At 32.9% G+C, this 23,633-nt stretch overlaps 3 protein-coding genes across 3 annotated transcripts in view; 1 reads left to right on the top strand and 2 right to left on the bottom strand.

Moving 5' to 3' along the window:
- Window positions 1–1,004: 1,004 nt before the first annotated feature.
- On the bottom strand, window positions 1,005–2,190 carry LOC108914710 (ADP-ribosylation factor 6). Its single transcript, XM_018720577.2, has 2 exons — window positions 2,086–2,190; window positions 1,005–1,851 (listed from the first exon to the last, which is right to left on the bottom strand). Exon 2 carries the CDS (start codon window positions 1,818–1,820, stop codon window positions 1,293–1,295), a length of 528 nt encoding a protein of 175 aa, XP_018576093.1. The 5' UTR covers window positions 1,821–1,851; window positions 2,086–2,190; the 3' UTR covers window positions 1,005–1,292.
- Window positions 2,191–4,104: 1,914 nt separating this feature from the next.
- Window positions 4,105–7,314, bottom strand: LOC108914706 (tubulin beta-2 chain-like). The gene is made up of 4 exons (XM_018720571.2): window positions 7,194–7,314; window positions 5,910–6,374; window positions 4,944–5,699; window positions 4,105–4,263 (listed from the first exon to the last, which is right to left on the bottom strand). Exons 1-4 carry the CDS (start codon window positions 7,248–7,250, stop codon window positions 4,216–4,218), a joined length of 1,326 nt encoding a protein of 441 aa, XP_018576087.1. The 5' UTR covers window positions 7,251–7,314; the 3' UTR covers window positions 4,105–4,215.
- A 1,349-nt stretch (window positions 7,315–8,663) lies between these two features.
- LOC108914707 (protein patched) overlaps window positions 8,664–23,633 on the top strand; it is a 17,196-nt gene continuing 2,226 nt past the window's right edge. Inside the window, exons 1-4 of the mRNA XM_018720572.1 lie at window positions 8,664–9,310; window positions 12,673–13,199; window positions 13,594–14,074; window positions 14,467–15,084. Coding sequence (XP_018576088.1) covers window positions 9,194–9,310; window positions 12,673–13,199; window positions 13,594–14,074; window positions 14,467–15,084 — 1,743 coding nt within the window. The 5' untranslated portion in view covers window positions 8,664–9,193. The remainder of the gene's footprint in view (window positions 9,311–12,672; window positions 13,200–13,593; window positions 14,075–14,466; window positions 15,085–23,633) is intronic.

The raw sequence follows: 23,633 nt of genomic DNA, 5'->3' as shown, positions 1-23,633 counted from the left end.
TCTAAAAATATACTCTCATTCGTTACAGTTACATGAACATGAACTATAGTGTTTTCAACCATATAGTCGTAATTGTAGAAAATAGTAACTTAAAGTTTTAATGAATATATCAATAACAAAGCAAATTGTTCATAATTGCCCCTACTTTTCAATTTCCTTTTTATTTTTCTAGTTATTTCTTATAACACACAGAAATTTCCACCATTCCACCTCATTTTGGAAATTCAATATAACTAATTATCAAACAAATTTCTGGACACATTATTGAAAAGTACAAGATTATTACTTTTAGGTCTTTGCATGTTCGTAACATTATAAACTTTTTTATCAGTATAAATAAGGTAAAACAAAGTGTCAATTTAATGTGGAATTTTTACAACTCATTAAGTTACACAATTCAATTAAATTTTCCCGACATATTACCAAGAAAAATCTGGAAGGCAAATTATATATAACAAAATATGAATACATACTTTCTTTTACAGGCAATTTTTATATAAATTAAAAAAATGTTTTGATGTAATTGAATATTGAATTTCAAGGTACCTATAGATAGCACAAAATAATTTATTATTAAAATTGTGACACTTTTGTCCTGAAAATTATTTAAAAAAAATATTATTTAATATAATACAAAGAATATTTAAAGGCTGAAAAACATCTTACACCTATTCAGTCTTCAGTTATTAAATATTAAAGGTATTTTTGGTAATATTTAGTGAAGTAGAAATAAAAAGAAAAATAAAAATGTGAAATATTATAAATACATGTATATTTCATTGAACTTTTTCAGTATTTAAATAATTTAAAAAATTTATAAAGAAATATCACTTATTAAATTTTATATCTACTTTATAGCGGGAATTTAAAATAATACATGATGAGTAATCTATAAGTATATATATATATATATGCAAAACACATAAGAACTACTAATCATTTTAACGTTCACTTTTTAAGTTTTAAATGCAGCAACAATATTTTACAATATAAAACAAAGTTAATACAATACGAATTAATTTATTTACAAAATATGTTACGAGGTAATTTTCAAGAACACTGGTCTGATACACAAATTCACAACCATTCATCGATGGCTAACTAGAGACAATCTTGCACTGCCGCTATACACACTACTTTTAGGTAAAGTGCTAAATTTAGGACTGTGAACTGGCAGTTTGGAATGTTGAGGTTATGATCCAGCCCTGCATCCCAAATAATCACCTCTTAAAATTATTATTACAATAGCGCTGGGTTGCAGTCATGTACTAAAATTAGTGTGTTCCAGGGTGCTATAACTTATGATTGCTAGTAAGCCATGTAAGGCCTTCATATAGACCATCACCAGTTGTGGCACATGCTGGTTGAACGTACCAGTTACGATCCCTTATTCGGGTCAGCCCCAGTTTTTCTTGTATCTCATGGGGTTTCATGGCTTCTGGCAGGTCTTGTTTATTGGCAAAAATGAGTATTATCGCATCACGCATTTCTCGATCATTAATTATGCGATGAAGTTCCTGTCTAGCTTCATCGATACGATCACGATCTGCACAGTCTACTACGAAAATTAAACCTTGGGTGCCTGTGTAATAGTGGCGCCATAACGGTCTGATTTTATCTTGCCCCCCGACATCCCACACATTAAATTTAACATTTTTATAGGTCACTGTTTCCACATTAAAACCCACTGTTGGAATTGTTGTTACTGATTGCCCTAACTTCAGTTTGTACAATATTGTCGTTTTCCCAGCCGCATCCAGACCGAGCATTAAAATTCTCATCTCCTTGTTGCCAAATATTTTTGACAGTAGCTTTCCCATGGTTCTGGAGGGCCCTTGCAAATACTGCTATCTAAAAACCAACTTATATGTAATAAAACACGTCTGATAACTACATCCTAGTGAATCAGCACACAATCGCACATCTCACATGTCAGGAAATCATACTTAGACAGCGAAAAAGGCGTGTATATGAACAAGTTGATGGCAATGATGGCTATGGCGGTCATCAGCTAACGGAATAAAATCGATGCATTGCAAACTGATTCATCCAATTACACACAAATCTACTGTCAAATCAACCTACCATTAAACATTGACAAGTATTTACATAAACATTTATAGGCAACACTTGTTTGCCGAAATACACTCCATATTGCTGTTAGAAGTGTCCGACCGCCTACAAACGGACTGCGCGATGCGCAAGTTTATAAATTTATTATTTGGTAGGTGGCGTTGTGCGGAATGTCTCATGACGCGTGAACATCATCCGGGGCGTATTCCTTTTTACCTTGGTTAAATACTTCGAGATTCGTAAAGTGCTTCGTCACCGAGTGCTTCTAAGTATTCCAGTATAATTAAAAACGTATGTATGTGGAGCATTCCGGAATAACATCGTTAGAACTCCAACTGACACATGAAGTTATCACGAACATCACTATCACGAGGAGAGTCCACTGAGAGAATAAAACGAACACACCATTTTGGCTTAAATAAAAGGCGCAAAAGTTGAAGTTGAAAAAATAAAACACTGTACAAAGGATTACTTGTTCAAACAAACTACACTTCTGTTTTTATAATTTCTATTAACCGTTTCTGGAATATCTTCTCTGTTAATTAAATGTGTGGTTAAAAGTGTGCCACTTATTATTTCTGGGACCCTGTATAAGTTGTAGAGATGTAAAGGAATATATTTCCTATTCCTATTTCCTTTATATCACTACAACTTATACGAGGGCCCACAAATAAATGGCATTCTTTTAACTATACATTTAGCTCATCAAAAACGTACCTTATTACTTATTAACTACAATTTTTTTTTTTAAATTTTCTTATATTAAGAGAATTTTTCCTGTTACGAAACGCTTAGTTGCGTTACTAATGAACAAAAATAACAAAAAAAAACTTATTAGTGCTAGTACCTATTTAATATTTAAATTAACACAAAATTTTAAGGTGGTGAATTATTCCATAAAATATTCGCGTAAGTTACTTAGATATTTCTAAAAAATACGTACAAATATCCGAGTTTTAAAACAATGGATTAGACCGAAATTGTTGCTTTTCAATAATTAAATATGTGTTAAAAATTGTGGCACTTATTTCTGGGACCCCCTGTAACAAATGATTTTCAAACAATGAAAAATGTTACATTACCAACTTCTGCAACCATCAAATCGCGAACATAGTCTCATGGTTGCATGAGGATAGAGTAATATATAAATATAAATTAACTTTCATAATATTTCTACTTTTATTTGTACAAAGACCTGTGCCGAGTGCACGTTTTTAGTTGGACAGTTTCAACCGTTGAATGAAGAGACCAAATCAATGCAAATAAATAAATCACGACGTAAAAGATATACAAATAATTTTTTAGGTTTTTAAAAAATAACAATCTTGATTAAAGTTATCAATATTCACGGTTTTAATGGGATAAAGTTCAGTAATAAGATAAAAAAGAAACGTAATTTTTAATTCATCCCCAACGTTTCGGTGATGGTTTACACCATCTTCAAGGCTCTAATAAAATACATGTAAACACGTTTTTACATTTGTTTAAAATTATGTCAAATATAATTAACAATCGAATATTTCTCCATAAATCGATTCGACAATTTCTTAGTGCTGATGGATTCCTTTAATATTTCGCAGTGAAAGATCACGAAAAACATGGGCGTCCATCGGAATGTACCCTTCCTGTTTTGTCGAGAATTTTGTAAAAATACTCAATAATTACAATTATTAATTCGTGTGTCGTTACTATAAGTTTCGTAAAAGCATCCTGCGGGGTGTAATTATGTTTATAGTACCGACCGTATGCGATTTTCTGTTTATTCAACGGGCGTGTAAAGTTTAGGAAATGTAGGTAATGACAAATACCTATATGAGGTAAAAATATGTTTTTTTCCTTATTCTGAATGTATTGTCAGCTCGTAAACTGTCTTACACTCTTGAGAAAACTTGTATAAAGTATAACTGGTACAGTGAAGAGATGAGAGATTGTTTTCAACTTGCTTAGATTTTCTAAAATCCGCGTCAAAAGACTGTTATAAATTCATTGAAAATAACGCATAAAAACGCCACCCTTAATTCAAAATCATCATACAGAAAAAAAAAATATATTAAAAACACTTTAATTGCCGGTTTTCATATTTTATGTCATATTAATAACAGAAAAAGGAAAAAATTCAGTCCATGTAGTACCTTAAATATTCTATTCCACTTCCTCATCATATTCATTGTAATCCTCGGCTGTTGCAGACTGAAATTAGAAAAAAATTAGAACTGATTGTATTCTGTATTTATAAATACACAAATACATTTCATGTCGAGTATATCCATTACATGTCTAGGGTCTAGGGTTGATTAACTTACAATTAGAGGGTCAAGCGTCATACTAGTGTGTATAAAAGGCTTAAAATATTTTAACTGATGAGCGGGTGGCGACACGACATTTCAAAATTAATGAACCGGGAGAGTTAGTACAGCATGGCTATACATTTGCAAGAAACAAAACGGCCTCGGGAATCACCGACTGGTCCAGATTCAGCATAATAATAGCTTTGTTCCTAGTAGAATCCAAAACAGTTTCCAACAGTCAGACGCATGCGCATATGGATGTAATGCTTACATAAGGTTCAAAATTCATTGTTTCGAATCAAATGCGATTGCGTCGGACTGTTGGAAACTGTTTCTAATGCACTAGGAACAAAGCTAATATATACTGAACGGTCGGTGTGCTACTGCTGATTTTTAAATTTGTTCATCACACAGTAACTAAAAAATTGAAACAATATTTTATTTGTTCCCTGAAATTGCTTGCTGCTCATGCTATTTATTACATTGAAATACATTTAAGTATAAAAAAATCAATAATGTACAAAATCCTTCTTTTCGAATAAGTTTAAATCTGTTAGAGATGTTTTTGAATAATTTACTTACTTCATACTGTTGGTATTCACTAATCAAATCCTTCACATTACTATTAGCTTCTTCAAACTCTTGTTCATCCATACCTTCACCGAGATACCAATGTAAGAAGGCTTTTCGTCTGTACATTGCAGTAAACTGTTCGTTTATTCTAACAAAAAGTTCCTGCACTGCTGTCGTGTTAGCTATGAATGTTGAAGACATGGAAGAAAAAGGTGATGGAATATTACAAACCGCAGTTTTTACGTTGTTAGGAATCCATTCCACAAAGTAACTGTTATTTCTATTTTGCATTTCGTACATCGTTTCATCTAATTCTTTCATCGATATATTTCCTCGGAATATCGTCGCCACAGTAAGATATCGTCCATGAGTCGGGTCACAAGCTGCCATCATATTTCTGGGATCAAACATTTGCTTCGTTAAATCCTGCACGCTCAGTTTTCGGTAAGCGACGTTTCCTTTGGCTGTTAAAGGTGCGTATCCTGGTACAAAGAAGTGCAGCCGCGGAAATGGAACCATGTTTACAGCCAGTTTTCTTAAATCCGCATTTAATTGACCAGGAAATCGGAAACAAGTAGTTACGCCGGACATTACTAAAGAAATTATATGGTTAAGGTCGTTATAAGTAGGCATCTTTAACTTTAATGTTGTAAAACAAATATCATAAAGGGCCTCGTTGTCTATGCAGTAAGTCTGGTCGCTGTTTTCAATGAGTTGTTGTATAGCTAAAGTTGCATTGTACGGCTCTACGATCACTTCAGAAACCTAAAAATTTAAATACTGGATATTTTGCAAATATAAAAATTTTATATAGTGCCGGTTCGAGACTGGCAATGAAACGTGGATGTTTTGAAAATATTTAATTTGTATTATTTTACTTCTAGTAATGAATTGTTTGACTGTTGTGAAATTGTGGAAAAATTGGGTACCAATAAACATTTCTTATGAGATATATCTTAGCGTTTACGTTTTTACCTTTGGCGAGGGGACAACACTAAACGTGGATAAAATCCTATCAGGATATTCCTCGACTATTTTCGTGGCCAATAGTGTTCCTAGGCCAGACCCAGTGCCACCACCTAACGAGTGAGTCAATTGAAAACCTTGAAAGCAGTCACAACTTTCAACTTGTTTTCGCATTACCTCCAATACACTATCGAGAATTTCAGCACCTTCGGTGTAATGACCCTTAGCCCAATTATTACCAGCTCCACTTTGACCGAATATAAAATTGTCTGGGTTAAATAAGTAACCATATTTACTTGCTCTAACAGCGTCCATAGTACCTGGTTCTAGATCCACCAATACTGCTCTAGGGACATAATTATAATTCGATGCTTCTTTAAAATACACATCAATTCTTTCTAACTGTAGATCATCGACTCCAGCATAACTCCCATCAGGTTGTATGCCATGTTCGGTGGAAATCATTTCCCAAAACTAACAAAAAAAATGCAGTCATTCCTTCATAATCAATTATTCCTTTACTTTTTCATAACATTATTTAAAATTTAAAATACGGAATACGGGGATTCCTGAAATAAGTGTCAAAATTCTAACCACTCTAAAAGTCTTTTATCCAATTTTTTTTACTATCTAGATTAGCAAAAAAATTTAAGATAGTGAATTATCCATAAAATAAAATATAAATATATTACTTAGACATTTCTTTAATCTTAAGCCCGTTAGCGTTATTTTAATGGGTACAAAATACCGTTGAAAAAATGGGACATTTCTTCCAAAGAATTTATTGGACAAAAGTTGTTGCTTTGGATGAGTATACAGGAATAACTATGTATCATTGAGATATTTAGTTAAATCATTTTTATTTATAAATAAAAAGGCTCTGAAATGTTTCTTTTTTAATTTATAAATATTTGTACGAGTTCGTTTTCTGACATAATCTCACATCACGGCAATCTGAATATGACGACATTATCAGTGGTTACTTTTAATTAATTGTTTTTTAATCTGTAATAGTTAGTATAAGACCAAGAAAAAGAAAACGGGATATCTGTATGTTATCGCTAAGTAAATAGATTTAGAGTAATTTGTTAGTCATGTAGATTACTCTACAAAAATATTAATGTAGTCAAAAATTTACTTAGAATACTTATATGGAGTTTGTGTATAGTTCTTAAACATTTAAGAATTTTTAAGAGTATGAGGATATAATGTATACATTTTGAATTTATTATAAATGTGATACTAACAATAAGTAGTAAATTTTAATTAAAGTGTATTAATGTAGTTACTTACCTTTGATCCTATCTGATTTCCACACTGACCCACTTGAATATGCACTATTTCACGCATTTTTTCAATGAATATATATAATATCTCCAGTAAAACTCTACGACTGCCGTAAAATATAATAAATTAAAAAAGTACAGGTACAGGCACCTATCTGATAAGATATGATACAACATGAGTAAGGTTAAGTAAACATTTTATTGAAATCGGTAAAATAGTCCAATCCTAAGGACTTACTCATATTCTCTTGAAATCTCTTGAAATGTGATTAATTTTAAAATGTATTCACTTGTTCAATATAATTATCATGTAAACTTAATAAACATTTTATAAATAGGTATGCAAATATATTACTTACATACAGGGTGCCCCGAAATAGACATAGACAGTTCGTTAGTGTTATTTTAAATACCTTACAAAAATGTGACTTTTCGGATAAATTATTTAGATAAAAGTTATTGCTTTGAACAATTCAAATACATACGTGGTTAAAATTTTAGCATTTATTTCTAGGACACCCTGTCTATAACTAGACATTATTTGTTAACAAATTATAAAATCTATAAAATTTGAATCTAGAACTGAGTAAAATTTTCCAAATTTGCTTTAAGAAACGTAATGAAAATTAAAAATGAAGAAAAGCAGGAATAAAAAAAAATTAAATATGTACAAATCTCTATAGTGTACATTTTATTACGACCATGTGATAATTAAGCTAACCCACAATTAAACACAAAAGAGGTAGCAAAGAAAATAAATATCCACTCGGGATTTGGATAATTGATGGATTGTAGAGGATTATAACAAAATTAGTTACTACTTATATTCAGGATTCAGGATTCAGGTAAACCTTTATCAATTCATCTTCTTTCCGTTTCTCATAATTTTGGGACGGTATTTATTCAAATTTGAAATATGTATATGTATATATGGAGCAATGGAAAATTCTAAATAGAATAGGTATATGTACAATAGAATACATAAATATTGTTCCATTTAGTTTTGTATGATGGCTAAGTGCGTCAGAAGATTATAGGGAACGGAAGTCATACTAATCATCAAGAATTCTTTGATAGTCGCCGGCCTCGTCAATATTATGTTAATTTATTATCACTCCTAACCGGTAAAATTTTGATTTTAAATAATGAGCAAAATCCGTACGTACCTTTTGATACAACATTATCAAATAGAAGTGTTCGGCTTCTTGGGCATATTAAGAAATTAGGTAATCAAATCAAGTGCACGAGTAAGTGAGAAATTGGCGGCATTTGATAGGAACGTGAGGATATTTTAAGAATATAGGATAGTCGCGCGGTAATTGTTCGCCGATTGCTTGATAGGAGATGGTAGATATATCAGGATATTCAGTCTTGTGGATACTTACATATGCTGTAATGGCGACAAAAAAAATTAAAGTAATGTAATTTGGAGAATTTACATTCTAAACATATACCGTGGGTGGTCCATGTTCGGAGAACATCGACGCCGGTCGCTGTAGAGAGCTAGCAGACCCCAAAGTACTACGACGTGCAACTACAATGAACGGCTGGCTAGCGGCACTGCATAACTCTCCGGCCTTCTCAGTGTGCGAAGTGAACTTGATCGGACGGTGGATGAACTGTGTTGTTTTGAAATCATCGTACCGTGTTTTTAACATCTTGTTTATTTACATCGCGCGTTAAATAACACTCCGGCGATGTTTCTGAATTTGGATTAGTGCCTGCGCCTGCCGTGATGTAGCCTGTTTAAATACATTTAAAAGACTATTTCTACAGAACTGTTATAAAATGTTACGCATACGTAGGACTCTGGTGCTGGGTGGTGTATATTGATATCCCTTGTGAATTAAGTAAGTTCCATTGCGGATCGAAATGTCTACGAATACGGATGTGTCAAAGAGATGGACGATGTTAGTGGTTGGTGGTACCTGGACTATCGATGTTTAAAGTGACAGTTGCCGATGAGTGGGCCTGAGGATCACTGCTGGTACCGCGTGCCCGACGAGGATGGCCTCCATGGCGCCATCGGAGTCACCAGCAGAGTCTGCAGGCAGGCACGAGTCCGACCTTTACATCAGACCTGGATGGGTCGACGCGGACGTCGCTTTGCGCCAACTAGATCAGGTAAACAGTTTTTTTTCTCGACCAGGTGATTCCCTTGGAGGTTGCGGAAACCGGCGGGACGATTCCTGCCGCTTAAAATCAGGTGTGATAGATGATTTTGGAGCCAGACCTGATCGCGGTCTGGTGGGCGATGTGCCGTGTTACGCTAGCCTTGGTGGGACCACCGAGATCGCCGCGTGTGTGGTCCACAGCTAGCTTAGCGGCTTAACTTACCTGTGCCCGCAACCCCTCCCCCCCCCCCCCNCCCCCCCCCCCCCCCCTCTACCGACCGAACAGTCGCGCAGTTGCCCACCCCTCGATCCCCTACTGGCCCTGTTTGTATGATCCATTTCCGGAACCGAAAGTTCAACCCCTGATGTCTCAATCGCTACGCTACGCTAGTATTCTCGCATGTGTCATGTGTGCTAGTAGTAGTGTAGGAGTGTAGGATAGGTACTCTTTCCTGCCAACGTGCTTATTATTGTAACACCGACTGGCTAGAAACTGAACATTCGATTAATTTATTATAAATTGCCAATTGGACTCCTTTAACAAACTATATATTATCGCAATTATGCCCGACGAGTTTGTTAAACCATTTGTTTTTTATTTCCTTTCTAAAATTTCATAAACTTAAGAGTTTTGCTGACTACCGGTTAGTGTAGCTGGATACGCACCTTAGGAACAAAAGCAATCGAGCATGAATATAGTATTAAAAAGAAAGTAAAAAAAGAATCAATTACTTTTTACGTTTATCATAGATACCTTAATTTCAGTTTTCTTGATAATGTAATGTTTAATTTCTATAAATTCGGAGTAATTACATATACAGGGTGTGAACAGTTACAAAATGCTTCTTAAAAAATTATTTTATTCAAAATTATTGAGCAAAAACAACATCAAAATTTCAAATTTTGTTATCAAATTAAATAAAAATGGTACGGAGAAATTTATGTCATTATTTACCCCCATACCCCCATAGCTTCCGTTTTAACCCAGATGTGATAATTTTTGGTCATTCACTGTAAAAGTTTAGTAAATGTGCAATATTTGATTTAAGTATTTTTAAAAGAAAACCGCATCCAGAGTTCAAAATATCCACAAGTTGTATTAGAACACCCTGTATATTTTTGAATCATTTAACAGGGTGTGGCTATATATAATTGCCATAAAAAATATAAAAAGTCAATTTTGAACTCGCACTGAATTGAAGCAACCTATTCTGTACCTACTGGTAAATAATATATACTTGGTAAAGTACCTATCAGATATACGGGGTATATCTAAATAACACCGAAAAAATGTAAGGGACGATTCTCTGATGAAAATTAATAGGGGTCTTTGGTATAAAATTTCTTGAAAAAACTCTTCCCTGAAAAGTTATGCCCCTCCAAAATCAAGAGATCAAAAAATTTGTAAATGAATGGGGCTTTTTAGACATATTTTTTAAACGGAAAAAATTTGATCGAAAAAAAAATGTCAGGGGTCAATTATTTCAACCCTTTACAAAAATACTTCAGGAATGAAAAAATTTCAAAAATTGTAGTATTTTGGACGGATAATGTTCACCAAGTTTGATTTCTTTAACTTAATATACGTGGAAGATAAAAAAGAAAAACAATTTTTAATTTTCATCAGAGAATCGCCCCTTACATTTAGATATACCCTGTATACTAACAAACTGATCACATATTTTGGTGATACCTACTACTGGTGTTTTAAAATTCCGGTTGGGTAATATCACCGCGGCCGAGATTGTTACGGATTGTCGCGTTCGTCGGTGGGCTCCTTTAGACTGATTAAGACATCAAACTATATTACGTCTTGTACCGCCTCAAGGTATAAGAACGGCATGATAGGAATGATGTCTATTTGAGAAGTGCTTTGGGCAGCATTACAAAGAGCGGCTGTTAATGATTTTATTAGTGATATAATTTAACACAATTCCTGATGTTTCTAAAAATAATTCTCAGAAAATGTATGCGCAAAATATTTGTAAAAAAGTTACCCACATCGACACTTTAGTATATAAGTATATGACCTAAAATTCTAAAAGAACTATTACCGAGTTTTTGTTGGCTAATTTAAGAGAAATAATAAAGGCGTTTTATGACAGTTCCTATAAAGGATAATAATTGAGATGTAAAGACGTTATGTTGTATTAGTAGGTGGTCCCAACCCAACCCAGCGATAATATGACGAACATAAACCCTCAAGGTCAGCAATACATCAAAAGTGCAGCTTTGCTTAGAATAAGTTATAGCTTTGGCTAAACTAGGATAAGCCATATTTAAACGATTGATGGTATACTGTTTATCTGTATACTATGGAATTTTTAATTTTCTTGTCCCAAAAATGTGATAATATTTGTACAGCTTAAAAAATATGACCATTCTTAACGCAAAAAATTCTGCCTGCCCACTTATGTTTGTTGCTTTCGTATTAACAAAAAAAAATTACGGGCCAAAGCTGTTGGAAATTAGATTTGTGACTTCAAATCTGTGCTTGGAAAAACAATTGAATGTTTTTTAATATATATTTTTTAAATAACATCAACAATAAACAAGATACTCTTTTGGACATATATCGCTTATTATTAGAGATAGACCTAACAAATCTTATATCACTTTAAATTTAAAGGAGCGAAATGTACGAAATCAAAATGTAACATTCAACATTTTTGAAATCATAAGAAAATTTCCAACAACTTTGACCCGTCCATTTTTTTTTCTAAATCGAAAAGCAACTAAGATAAGGGGGCTAGAATGTTATGTGAAAAACCTTGTACATACTAAGTATAGCGTTTATCCTGGCATATTTCAAAAATAATTTTAAAATTACATGTTTAGTTAATAGTTAATAGTTAATAGCAGGGCCGTAGCCAGAAGGGCAGTAAAGGCAAGCCCCCATCGAAAAAGTTTTTCCTAACCTAAAAAGTAGTAAAGTAGAAGTAGAGAGTTGTATTCCTTGCAAATTTTATTGCCTTTCTAAATATACATTGTGACTGCGGCCCTATAGTCAACAATAATATTTTTTAGGAGTTAGCCGCCATTTTGTTTACATTAATTTTTACGGGGGTATTTTTTTAATTTAACGCTACGAAGTTTGGAAATATATTTTTTGATTAGTAACGAAATTAGTACATAAGTATTTTGTCAATTTTAAGTATCATGCGATAGAGGCTACTCCGTGGAGTCCCTTTAACTTTATATACCTTTACGTGTTGGCTATGAGGTCCTTCCAAGAAGGACGGCCCACGATTCAGGGTATGATTGAGCCGGACTACGCGGAGTACACCGTATTCGTATGTATTGTATCTGGGTGGTCTGCGTGACGTCAGGCCGCTTCTTGGGTGGTCTATTGCATGCTGTACTCTGTTGCAGGGCAAAGCGAGCGGAGATCGCGGTATTCTGTGGGTTCGTGGCCGAATTCAGCGACAGCTGCGTACTCTGGGCGGCATTGTCGATACGCACGCTGGAAAGTTCCTCTTTGTAAGTATCCTAGCGATAGCGACATTCTGTGTAGGGTTGAAAAGTATGACTTTTCACTCCGACATCGAGCTGCTATGGGCGGACCCATCAACAACGCCGGATTCTCTTCCCTCAGAGATGCTTTCCACACATCAGATGGTGATACAGACTGGAACCGATCCGGATGTCGACCTTCTTCACCCCCATGGCCTCCTTGAACACTTAACTTTAGTACAAAAAGCAACACAAGTCACTGTAACGATGTTTGACATCACTTGGCGTCTCAAAGACTTTTGCCAATCCCCTAGCATTCCAAATTTTGATGCTCACTATATCGAACAGATATTCGAAAATATGATGCCGTGTTCAATTGTTACGCCGTTGGATTGTTTTTGGGAAGGCTCTAAATTGCTAGGACCTGATTACCCAGTTCCTATATCGTAAGTTCATTTAAAAAACTACCTACTATATTTACTACATTACACAATTTTCTGATAGATGCCTCTCGTCCACCTGATACAGCAAATATTATATAATTTCATTTCATATATAATAAAAATAATTTTATTGTGAACAGTTAATTAAAGGAAAAAAAATTTTTAACATGGTTAAATATATCTACGATAACCTTTGACTTTAACATTCAGTCTTCCAAAATAATCAACTGACATATACCGTGTGTCTAGGGGCATGCCGATGTGTACGAAATTGGTAAGCGTATTCCAGGTAAGCGTGCTCCTAGGTCCTGCGTTGAAACATAAGTTCACTACTTAAAATATTAATTAATTATATTATATAAATAAAAAAAGACTTAAAATCGTATCTTTTTTATAGACATGGAATTGGATCCCACGTCAAATGGACCAACTTGAACCCCAGTGAATTGGTTTCTCGTATAAAACAAAAAGAATCTCAGTTCGATTATCAGTCCTTGGAAGACTACCTAAAACGAGCAGGTATAACTACGGGTTATCAGGAAAAACCGTGCCTTAATCCACTGGATCCCGAATGTCCAGCCACAGCTCCAAATTATAATTCCACGCAACAATTAGATATAGGGGTTCAACTAACTAGTGGATGTTATGGCTTCGCCGCCAAATATATGCACTGGCCTGAAGATTTAATTGTCGGTGGTGTTAAAAAGAATAAATCTGGTCATATCAAAGAAGCCAAAGCTTTACAGACTGTCGTACAATTAATGGGCGAAAACGAACTTTATGAATTTTGGTCTGGACATTATAAGGTTCACCACATAGGTTGGAATAAAGACAAAGCTACTTTGGTTTTAAACGCTTGGCAGAAGAAATTTGCAGAGGCATGTTAGAATTATTTTATAAGCAATACTAGTTCCCATCAGTGACAGTTTGAAACAGTGCCTGATTTAACTCCGCGTTGTAAACAAGACGCGATCACTTTCTTTTATAAAACAGCATACATTAAAGTTCAGTAGCAAGTGTAGCAACCTTAATCTAGAGGCTTGGATATACCACTGGCCTTTTAAATCCGGCTCTGATTAAAAAAATAAAAATAATAAAAAAATTTCACAATTGTGTATGTATATTTAACAATGAGCAAAAATGACAAACTTTTTGGCAAATATAATATTTTGTATCAGCAATACGAAGTATGTTACATTGTTTAATGTAGTACGCATTCCATTTTTTTTTACCAATTTTTGCAGGTTCTAACACTGATTTTTCGTTACAGGAAGTGGACCGTCTGTCAATGAGTAAGAAACCATCATCTTCATATTTATTTCTGACGTTTTCAACAGCAAACGTGAATAGATTACTAAATGAATGTTCTCGAGCCGATATAGTGAAATTAGGTGTAGTTTTGGCTGTGGCGTGTGTGTACGGTTGGGTGACCAATTCCGCAATTGCAGCATTAGGTATCCTGGTCTTGGCGAGTTCAGCTGCAGCTGCTTTAGGAGTATGCAGTTTGATAGGACTACCAATGAATCTTTTAAGTACTCACGTGTTACCATTCATAAGCGTGGGACTAGCAATGAGAGAAATGTTCATGATGCTTTCAACGCACATCAGAGATCTTTCACCATCAGAAGTGCTACAAAGGACTGGACCTAATATCATTTCTGCCGCCTTTATGAACTCGGCAGCTTTTTTAGCCGCAGCGGTATTGCCCATTCCTGCATTACGCGTATTTTGTTTACAATGTGCTGTTATGGTTGTTTTTCATGGAGCTGCGTTGCTGATAACATTTCCTTCCATTCTTGCCTTGCAACAGAGGTGCCGAAAATCTGACGTTCCTTGTTTTCGCCCGGAAAATAAAACAACGTCTCCCGCAAACAACAACAATGATGTGGTAAGCAAATTTTTGTCTAGTCAGTATACCCATATTGCACCCGGTGATTTATTTTGGTGATTTTGGAAAAAAACTTAATTTTTATATTTTTGCGATTTTTTAAGTCTGTGAATATCGAGGTGAAAACCTCGATTTCCACAACTTTTTGCTAAAAATTTTATTGTAGGCTCAGGCTTTTGTGTCCACGTTGCCCTTTCAATTATTTTTTCATGGTATTGAATTGTATACTGAACGAAAATACCGTTTTTTTAAGCTTTCAATGATAGATAAAAACAATTACCTATGAATGAACTATATAAAAAAATTCAATGGCATGCCGAAAAAGAGTCCACAACGAAAATCTTTGCCAACAGTTGCTGCAATCCAAAAATCCTGATAAGTCTAAATTTTGCCTCAGTCAACTGTTTTTCTGTACCTTAGAGCTTCCAACATGCAAAATGGCCCATCGGGTATACCACTGCGCCAGATTTATTATTTTTAATAGCCCCCAAATAAATCCCACCTTATTTTTATTAATAACTTTTAATAAACGGTTAATTTCCATTTTTGAGGACAGAATTTACTTATATAAATAATTACGAATCATATAGACAGAAATATGTACGAGTATTTAGAAGCATACCTACCTAATTGTAGGATTTGTTATTATCGTTAAATAATACAATATGTCAGTTAAGAAATACATAAATAACCAACCTTTCCAACACTTAATACGTACAGAGTATCTTATGTGTCATATGTACAGAGTGTCGTAAACGTAGGTGTTAACGACAATAAATATTTCAGCTACATTTTGATTATTAAAACTAATTGTTTGCATATTTTTATTTCTGAAAAATTAAGTAGGCCTTGTCAGAAGCAAAAAATTTTATTAAGAAAAATTATTCATAACTAAAATTAGTACCAACTTTGAAAATAATCGGTATACTTTCATATTTTTTTATTTGATAAATCATTAAATTATAAAATTAAAACCGATTGCCACTAAGTTTGATATGGGTATAAATTTTACAGCGCGTTGGAGATTGTAAAAATTATAGAAATTCTGCATTAACGTAAAAATTGTAAATATAAATTTAACTGAAAAACCAAATATTACATAAATAAATAAATCATTATTGTGCACAAGGCACAAAAGTTCCTACCTTTTGTGTTTTGTGGCTGCCGTCATTCCATTCCACCAAAAAGAATAATTGGACATAAATACAATTGTTCAAAAGATTGTTGGCCTAATCTCGGCGGCCGAAATTATAAAGAGTGACTAATACATAATATAAAAACACTATTACCATAATGCGTATAAAATATAAAATTCTATACGGTTCAATATTATTTATCTTTGTGCCGCTCGCCATGCACATCGGTAGAATCTATAATCGTGTATAGACTGAGTTACACTGAACGTCGATCTATATTTTATCTGTCTTTTGCACTTGGTAGGGAATAGGGAAATGCTTTTTTAGTGGGTGTAAACGGACTTGATTTGCCCGACCTGAAAAACGTCATAGCATAAGCGTAGACGAGGGGTCTAATCCATGGCTATAATAAATTTATAAATTAAAAAAACACAACTGGGACGTTTTAAAATGCTGTAATAATTAAAATTGATCAAAGTGCCGGTTATAGCAAACCGTAAAAAATATTAGATGTTATGTTTTATTATGTTTTTTCAATATTTTCTATATCTTGTTGCCTTTTACGCAGACACGCCAATGGATTTTCGTTCCCGGCACGCTTCATCCCCCTTACTAGTCCAAGAGCTAGCGATGAATCACTATATATAATTTTGGCCGTCGAGTATAGCTATTTTAATTTTTTTAGGGAGTTAAATACCTAACTTCCTTCAGAAAATTAAAAATTCCTACAGCAACGATTTTTTTTGGACTTTTCATAAATTAAGTAGGTAGTAATAAAAATAGTATTTAATAGTAGTATTTTTTTGTGACACAAATACCTAGTATTGAAGTTATTTTCTATTTTCAAAGTATTCAAGTATGTCGTGGATATGCTGATTTTAAATTTAAAAAGGAACAAAAATTGAGAAATTGCTCTGTTTTCGAATAAAATGCGAGATTTTTTTTTCTTAGAAATACCAACCGAAATTCAAGTAGGGGTTCTTAATGACGTTTTTTTCCACAATGTGTCTCCGCCACTGATTCACAAATTTGTGCACCAGAGTAGCAAATTTCTACCCATAATTAGATAAATCAGTAGTCCACTATCTGTCTTAAGCACGTAATATAAGACATGTTTAAATAAATTTGATATATTTTTTAAACCTCTGGTTTTTGTAATTTTTATAAGCAAATTTCATCTTGAACTGAAATGATCTATTGACCGTTTTGAATATTGCACGGTACAAGAACAAGTTAGTGTGCCAGTTCATAACAAATTCACCTAGGCCAGGCGACCGATTTGTGGTTTCTTATTTACTGCATAAAAATATAATTTTTGCAAATTAAAATGATACCAGTGACTATTTAGTAGGTACCTATCCTAATTAAAACTAATTATGGGACAGGTATGTACCTAAACAAATAAAAAATAGAAGGAAACTTTCTTTAGACTTTTTTAATTTGTACCACCTAACGATAATATAACGCGGATGGTAACTTTGTTTTCTCCGTTTTTATCATAATTGAAATGTTAAGAGACATAAGTATACATACATATATGTAAACGAGTAAGTCCCGCCAATACTTTTGCGACTTTACAATTCAATGAGCTACATAATATGTAGTATTATGTGGCATTCTATAGCTAAACGTATTTCTTTGTCGGTGTCCCGCTATAAAAATGTTAACGAATGGTTGAAAAATCTGTTTTGGTAGTACGCTAAGACTTTAAAATAGCATTCGACGCGTGACAAAGATGGGTTATTATATCATACGGGAAGAAACGTTAAAGACTCTCTCCGTTCCTAGAGTCATACCGAGTTTGAAACTCTGCGGTAACAATAATATGCCTGTTACCTATACAGGGTGTTCCAGATAGACCTTCAATTAGACGTTTCTGGAAAACTACGCGTACTGGAATTCTGAAAATTTATGTACGGGGCTTTCTCCTAATGTTCTATCGATTGAAGATATTGGCGTCGCCGTGGAACTTCCGGTTCTACCGGAAGTAGACGTCAACTCGCTTATTTCAAATGGAATGTACTATTTGTTATTTAATTTTTGGATTCTACATCGAATTTTAAGGTAAGTTTCATAACCTTACTTTATCCTTAAACTCAATAGTTTTTGAAATATTTTGACTTTTTCAAAATTTTTGAAAAAACATACACTTAATCGGTTCTATCTCCTTCAATTTTTAAGATAGGAAGCTGAAATTTTAGATGGTCAATACCAAAACGTGACCAAATATCTGGAATATTCGAAAGTTGGTGCATGTTACACAGGGCGTTTAAAAAACACGGACCAATTGTGTCGAATTGAAAGTTTAATAACTCGCTTATTTTAAATAGAACACCCTGTGTTTTATAATGCCATTAGATGCACCTGTTAATTCTCTTTCCATTGGTATAAGCATTCCCTATACCTAAATCCCACCGATTTTGAGATATTTGAACATAACTACAGAGACGAATATAATCCGACCGTTAGCTGTAGGTTGGCTGTGGAAAAACATTTAAATGTCACCAAGTGTCATTACTTATTTAGCAGATTTGCTGTCGTTGCCGTAAAGCGAGTTTGTCGATTTTCCAAGTGTTTTCAATAACAATGGCCACACTCTGGGTTCAATCGATAGAACATTAGGAGAAACCCCCGTATATAAATTTTCAGAATTCCAGTACGCGTAGTTTTCCAGAAACGTCTAATTGAAGGTCTATCTGGAACACCCTGCGTACGGAGTGATACATAAGTTTAAATTGCTCGACAGGGACAGGTACAAATTCGTTGAATTTGTATATAATTAATTCATCCAATGGCGGTATAATATTGGGCTACACCCTTATTAAAAATACCAGAATTTCGACACCAGTGAGGTGTTTTAGTACTGTAGGTATTTCAAAAGGAAAAATATTAATATGCATGTTATTTGTGAAACGAAAAAATCTAGTTATTATTCATATGTAGGTACATTCAACAACACAAGTACATATATGGTAATCTTATCTTGAACTCAAAATAATAATTACTCGAAAATTGCTCTTTTTGCAAATAAAATGGAAGACATTTTTCCTTTCAAATGAATCAAATTAATTATTAGAATATCCAAAACAGTCAGTGGTGTCGACATTCTTGAATTTTTCGTGGGGGTGTCTTATAGTCACTGGCTGATATAATTATAAACAGATTAACTGAATTGTTATCCTTATTTAGTTAGGTCGTCAACTGAAGTTTCGTTAATCTCCTTCAAACATCTTTCGAGATATTTGTAACGCTTTTTTTTTAACATCCTGTAACTTGAAAATGAAGCAACTTTGAATTAAGTTATTTGTCCCAATTGTCATATTTTAACCTTAAGATTATCTGATAGCATTTGCGTTCCTTCCTTCATTTAAACACACCCTGTAAATATGATCGATTGTTATAACAAAAAAAAATATTTTTTTTATAATGAAACAGATGGATTTTGATGAACTTTTGGAAAATCGTCAAACTTGAAATAAAAATTAATTAATTAAAATTGAAGATATCAATATTTTGTATGAGTTTAAACCATGGTTAGTTAAGTGAAATAGACTGATTCAACTATGAGAAGGTAAACGTGAATAAAATATACATAGCACCTTCATCGTGTAACAGCGCCGGATTTAGGCATAGGCAGGCTAGGCACTGCCTATAGGCCCCCACCAATTGCTGACAAGAAAGCTCGAAAAGCATTATTGTAAATTATGTAATAAGTGTTAAATAATTTGTAACCAAAATTTTACCAAATTATATAGATTAATTATAATTTAAATTCAAATATAAAAACTTTTTTTAAGTATCAATTAATTAATCGGTAAGTAATCAATCAAAAGTATTATTATTTTAGTACTAAAATTCATTATTATGCACTACACTTTATAATTAAATTAGAGGGAAAAGTATTCACTAATTTTTGTTAATTTGTAAATTTTTGTTCCTAGAGAAAATAAATTTTAATTTTCTTTGCAATGTTTAAATTATTCCTTTGAAAACAAGATTATTTATTTAATAAATTCGAGAGAAAATCTTGAAAGAGACGCATAAAAAATATATTATTTTTCAATCCCTTAACTAGGCCCCCACCAAATTTCTGCCTATAGGCCTCACACGCGTAAATCCGGCGCTGTCGTCTAATAACACAATTTTGATAATATACACATGCTTTTCGTTCTTAATATAATTATTGTCATTTACTTAGGAATTTATAGTAGGTTTTTGTATATTTGTTATTATATTTTATTTACTATTTTGATTATGCACAATTTTCTACTATTTAATTATGTTTATTACATAACTATTGTTCAAGCCATGACCTATTTTACTTTATTTTAATGATTTAATGTGTTTCTTCCTTTTTTTCTGTTTTGACGTGACACTACCTATGTGTAATCCCATGCAATTAAATAAATGAAATGATACAACAATATACAGGGTGTGCCATTTAACACTCCTGCTGCCAATATCTCCGAAATGAAGAAACCTATTTCAGTTCCGGAAATTGGGGTTGTTAGGTCCCTCGAATAGCTTCAAATTGTAGTTAGAATTGTTTGTTCAAATCTTTCTGTATAGATGGCGTGACGATACTAAAATTTTTTTTGTTCCCTGGAACGTGGAAATACAGTCCATCTGAAAGATCGTTAAATTTTGAGTAATTATTGTAATAAAATATAAAGTTTTTCACTATATTTACTTATTTTCGATATATGTCGACATCAATATGCAATGTATGATTAACAGGAAAATCTATTATTTTAGTTAAATCACAATGAGACAAAATATTCTTTTAAAATATTGTTATAATGGCTTTATTCACATCACATACTAACTAACAAACAATAAATTATAAAAAAAAACGAATGATCAACTACAGAAAAAAAAATCACAATTGTAAATCTCATAAGGCGCAGAGACGAACCGTATTTTATCAAATGTTATTAAAAAATGCAGTCATAGGTGGCTCATGTCATTTGTTTAAAATAAAACAATGACAGATGACATATTAGTTTTCCAATAATTACAGTTTTATCAGTTTGTGTCTTTCAATTTAACTATACTAGTTATACGATTTACCATTGTACAATTTTTTTCTGTAGTTGATCATTTGTCTTTTTATAATTTATTGTTTGTTAGTTAGTATGTGGTGTGAATAAAGTCATTATAACAATATTTTAAAAGAATATTTTGTCTCGGTGTGATTTAGATAAAATAATAGATTTTCCTATTATATCATACATTGCATATTGAAGTCGACATATCTCGAAAACAAGTAAGTATAAGGAAAAACTTTATATTACAAAAATTACTCAAAATTTAACGATCTTTCAGACTGACTGCATTTCTACGGTCCAGGGATCAAAAAAATTTTTAGTATTACCTCGCCATCTATACAGAAAGATTTGAACTAACAGTTCTAACTACAATTTGAAGCTATTCGAGGGATCTAACAACCCCAATTTCCAGAACTAAAATAAATTTCTTCATTTCGAGATATTGGCAGCCAACGGGAGTGTTAAATGGCACACCCTGTATTGGCTAAAATTATTAAATTACAACTAATAATTTAATATTATAACAATAAAACCTTAAAAGGGACAAACGTGGAAAGAACCTGCTCGGCCGGAAAGCTAGATGGCGGGGCGTTTGCTGGACCTCATAAAATTTCTAGACTTTTCAAAAAGGATCAGGGTTGCGTCAGTGTCAGTGTTAGTTTAGCATATTCAAAATTGACATCTGTTATCTTTGGTGTCCGCTTTACTGTTAAAACCACATTAGTTGTAATAAAAAGCTGTAGATGAACTACTCGTTATTGAAACCATGTATTACGGCTCGGGAATATCTCGGCTAAATGAAGAAAACCTGCGGTGAAGTAATAACCCAAATAACCTCCCCGTAACAATATTGCTTATGGCAAATTAATCTTTATTTTTAAGGCATTAGCCATCATTGATAAGTGGTCGGTATTGGTTGAGAGGTTGTGATTTAAATTCGTAAAAAAATCTTCAACCGCAGCAATATACCTATATACATCATCATAATATATGAGGAAATTAAATACATATATCACTTACCAATATGACGCTTACTGGATTTGGCTTAGACGTCCGACCATGGCTCATTGTCAGTTTAAACCACTTCACATTTATATCACTTAACACTTAACTAAATTGTAAATATTGTATGAATGTACCCGTGTACACATTTTTAACACTTTTTAATTTACACACTTTTAACACTTATTAATTATATATTTGCTGCATAACTTTGAACTTTCAAGTATAAAGGAAAACCGAATGCTACTGAATTACTGCGCATGAGCAAACAGGCCGGTCAACTGCAAAAGTTAAAATATTTAAGTATTTTCATGGCTAACCAGATTTTGTTTTTAAGATATCACTTGGTATTATATTAGTAACAACGATATAAATTACGATGGAGAGGTTATTATTTCAGTTGAATTCAAATAAATCTTCAAATCATAGTATTAAAATTAAATACATATTTCACTTCACAATATGATGCTACTGGATTTCGCTGGGACATCGGGCCATTAGTTGATTTACACCATTAATCGCATAAATATCAGTTAACACAATAAAATATATTGTTTACATGTACGCCTTTAGTTACACACTTTTAACAGTTTTAATACTTATTAATTTATTTTATTTACTGGATAACGTTGAACTTTTAAGTAGAAACGAAAACTGTGCTGCTACTGCGCATGAACTGACAGGTTGGTCAACTGTACAACTTGAAATATTTAAATAATTGCTTTCTTACCAAACAAACTAATCAACGATTGATTTTACTGACATAATTTTATAATCAACTCATCACTGTTTTGTTTTGTTACTTTTTAAGTGCTCTCAATTCTTTCGGCATAAATAGAGAACTATTTATATTAACTATTACATATATAAATAAAGATCAGGTATATGTATTTGCATAATTTACAAGATATTTTGGAAAAAAGTATCACAAAATTAGGGACTATAGAACATCAAAAAGTAAGATTTTTTTCCTATTATGGACCATAGTCATCATCTTTTCTCTTTGAGATGCATTGTCAACGAAAATTTTTTAAAATTAAATTTTTGATTTGGTACAGGTAAGGTTTCACGCGTGCTAAATGCGTTAGTGTTGCAGATGGTTTAAAACTAATAATGCGGACGTATTTTCAATGCATTACGGTAGTTTTTTTTTGGAAAAGGCATGGAAAAAATTTGATTTTAAAAAATCGTATTTGACGCCATGTATCTCAAAAACGGACGGTAGGTTGTTCATAGCAAGATATCGTCTTATTTTTATCGGCCTCCGAATTCATGGTATCCTATGCAAAAAAAACCCTGTATAATAAAATATATATTTTTTAATAATAAAGAAAATGTTTTTAATATAAAAAGTTATTTATAT

Source organism: Anoplophora glabripennis, unplaced genomic scaffold (genome assembly GCF_000390285.2).
Source record: "Anoplophora glabripennis isolate ALB-LARVAE unplaced genomic scaffold, Agla_2.0 scaffold727, whole genome shotgun sequence".
Classification (NCBI taxonomy): domain Eukaryota; kingdom Metazoa; phylum Arthropoda; class Insecta; order Coleoptera; family Cerambycidae; genus Anoplophora; species Anoplophora glabripennis.
The sequence above is the reverse complement of the archived record's forward strand: the minus strand, read 5'-3'. Positions and strand labels throughout refer to the sequence as shown.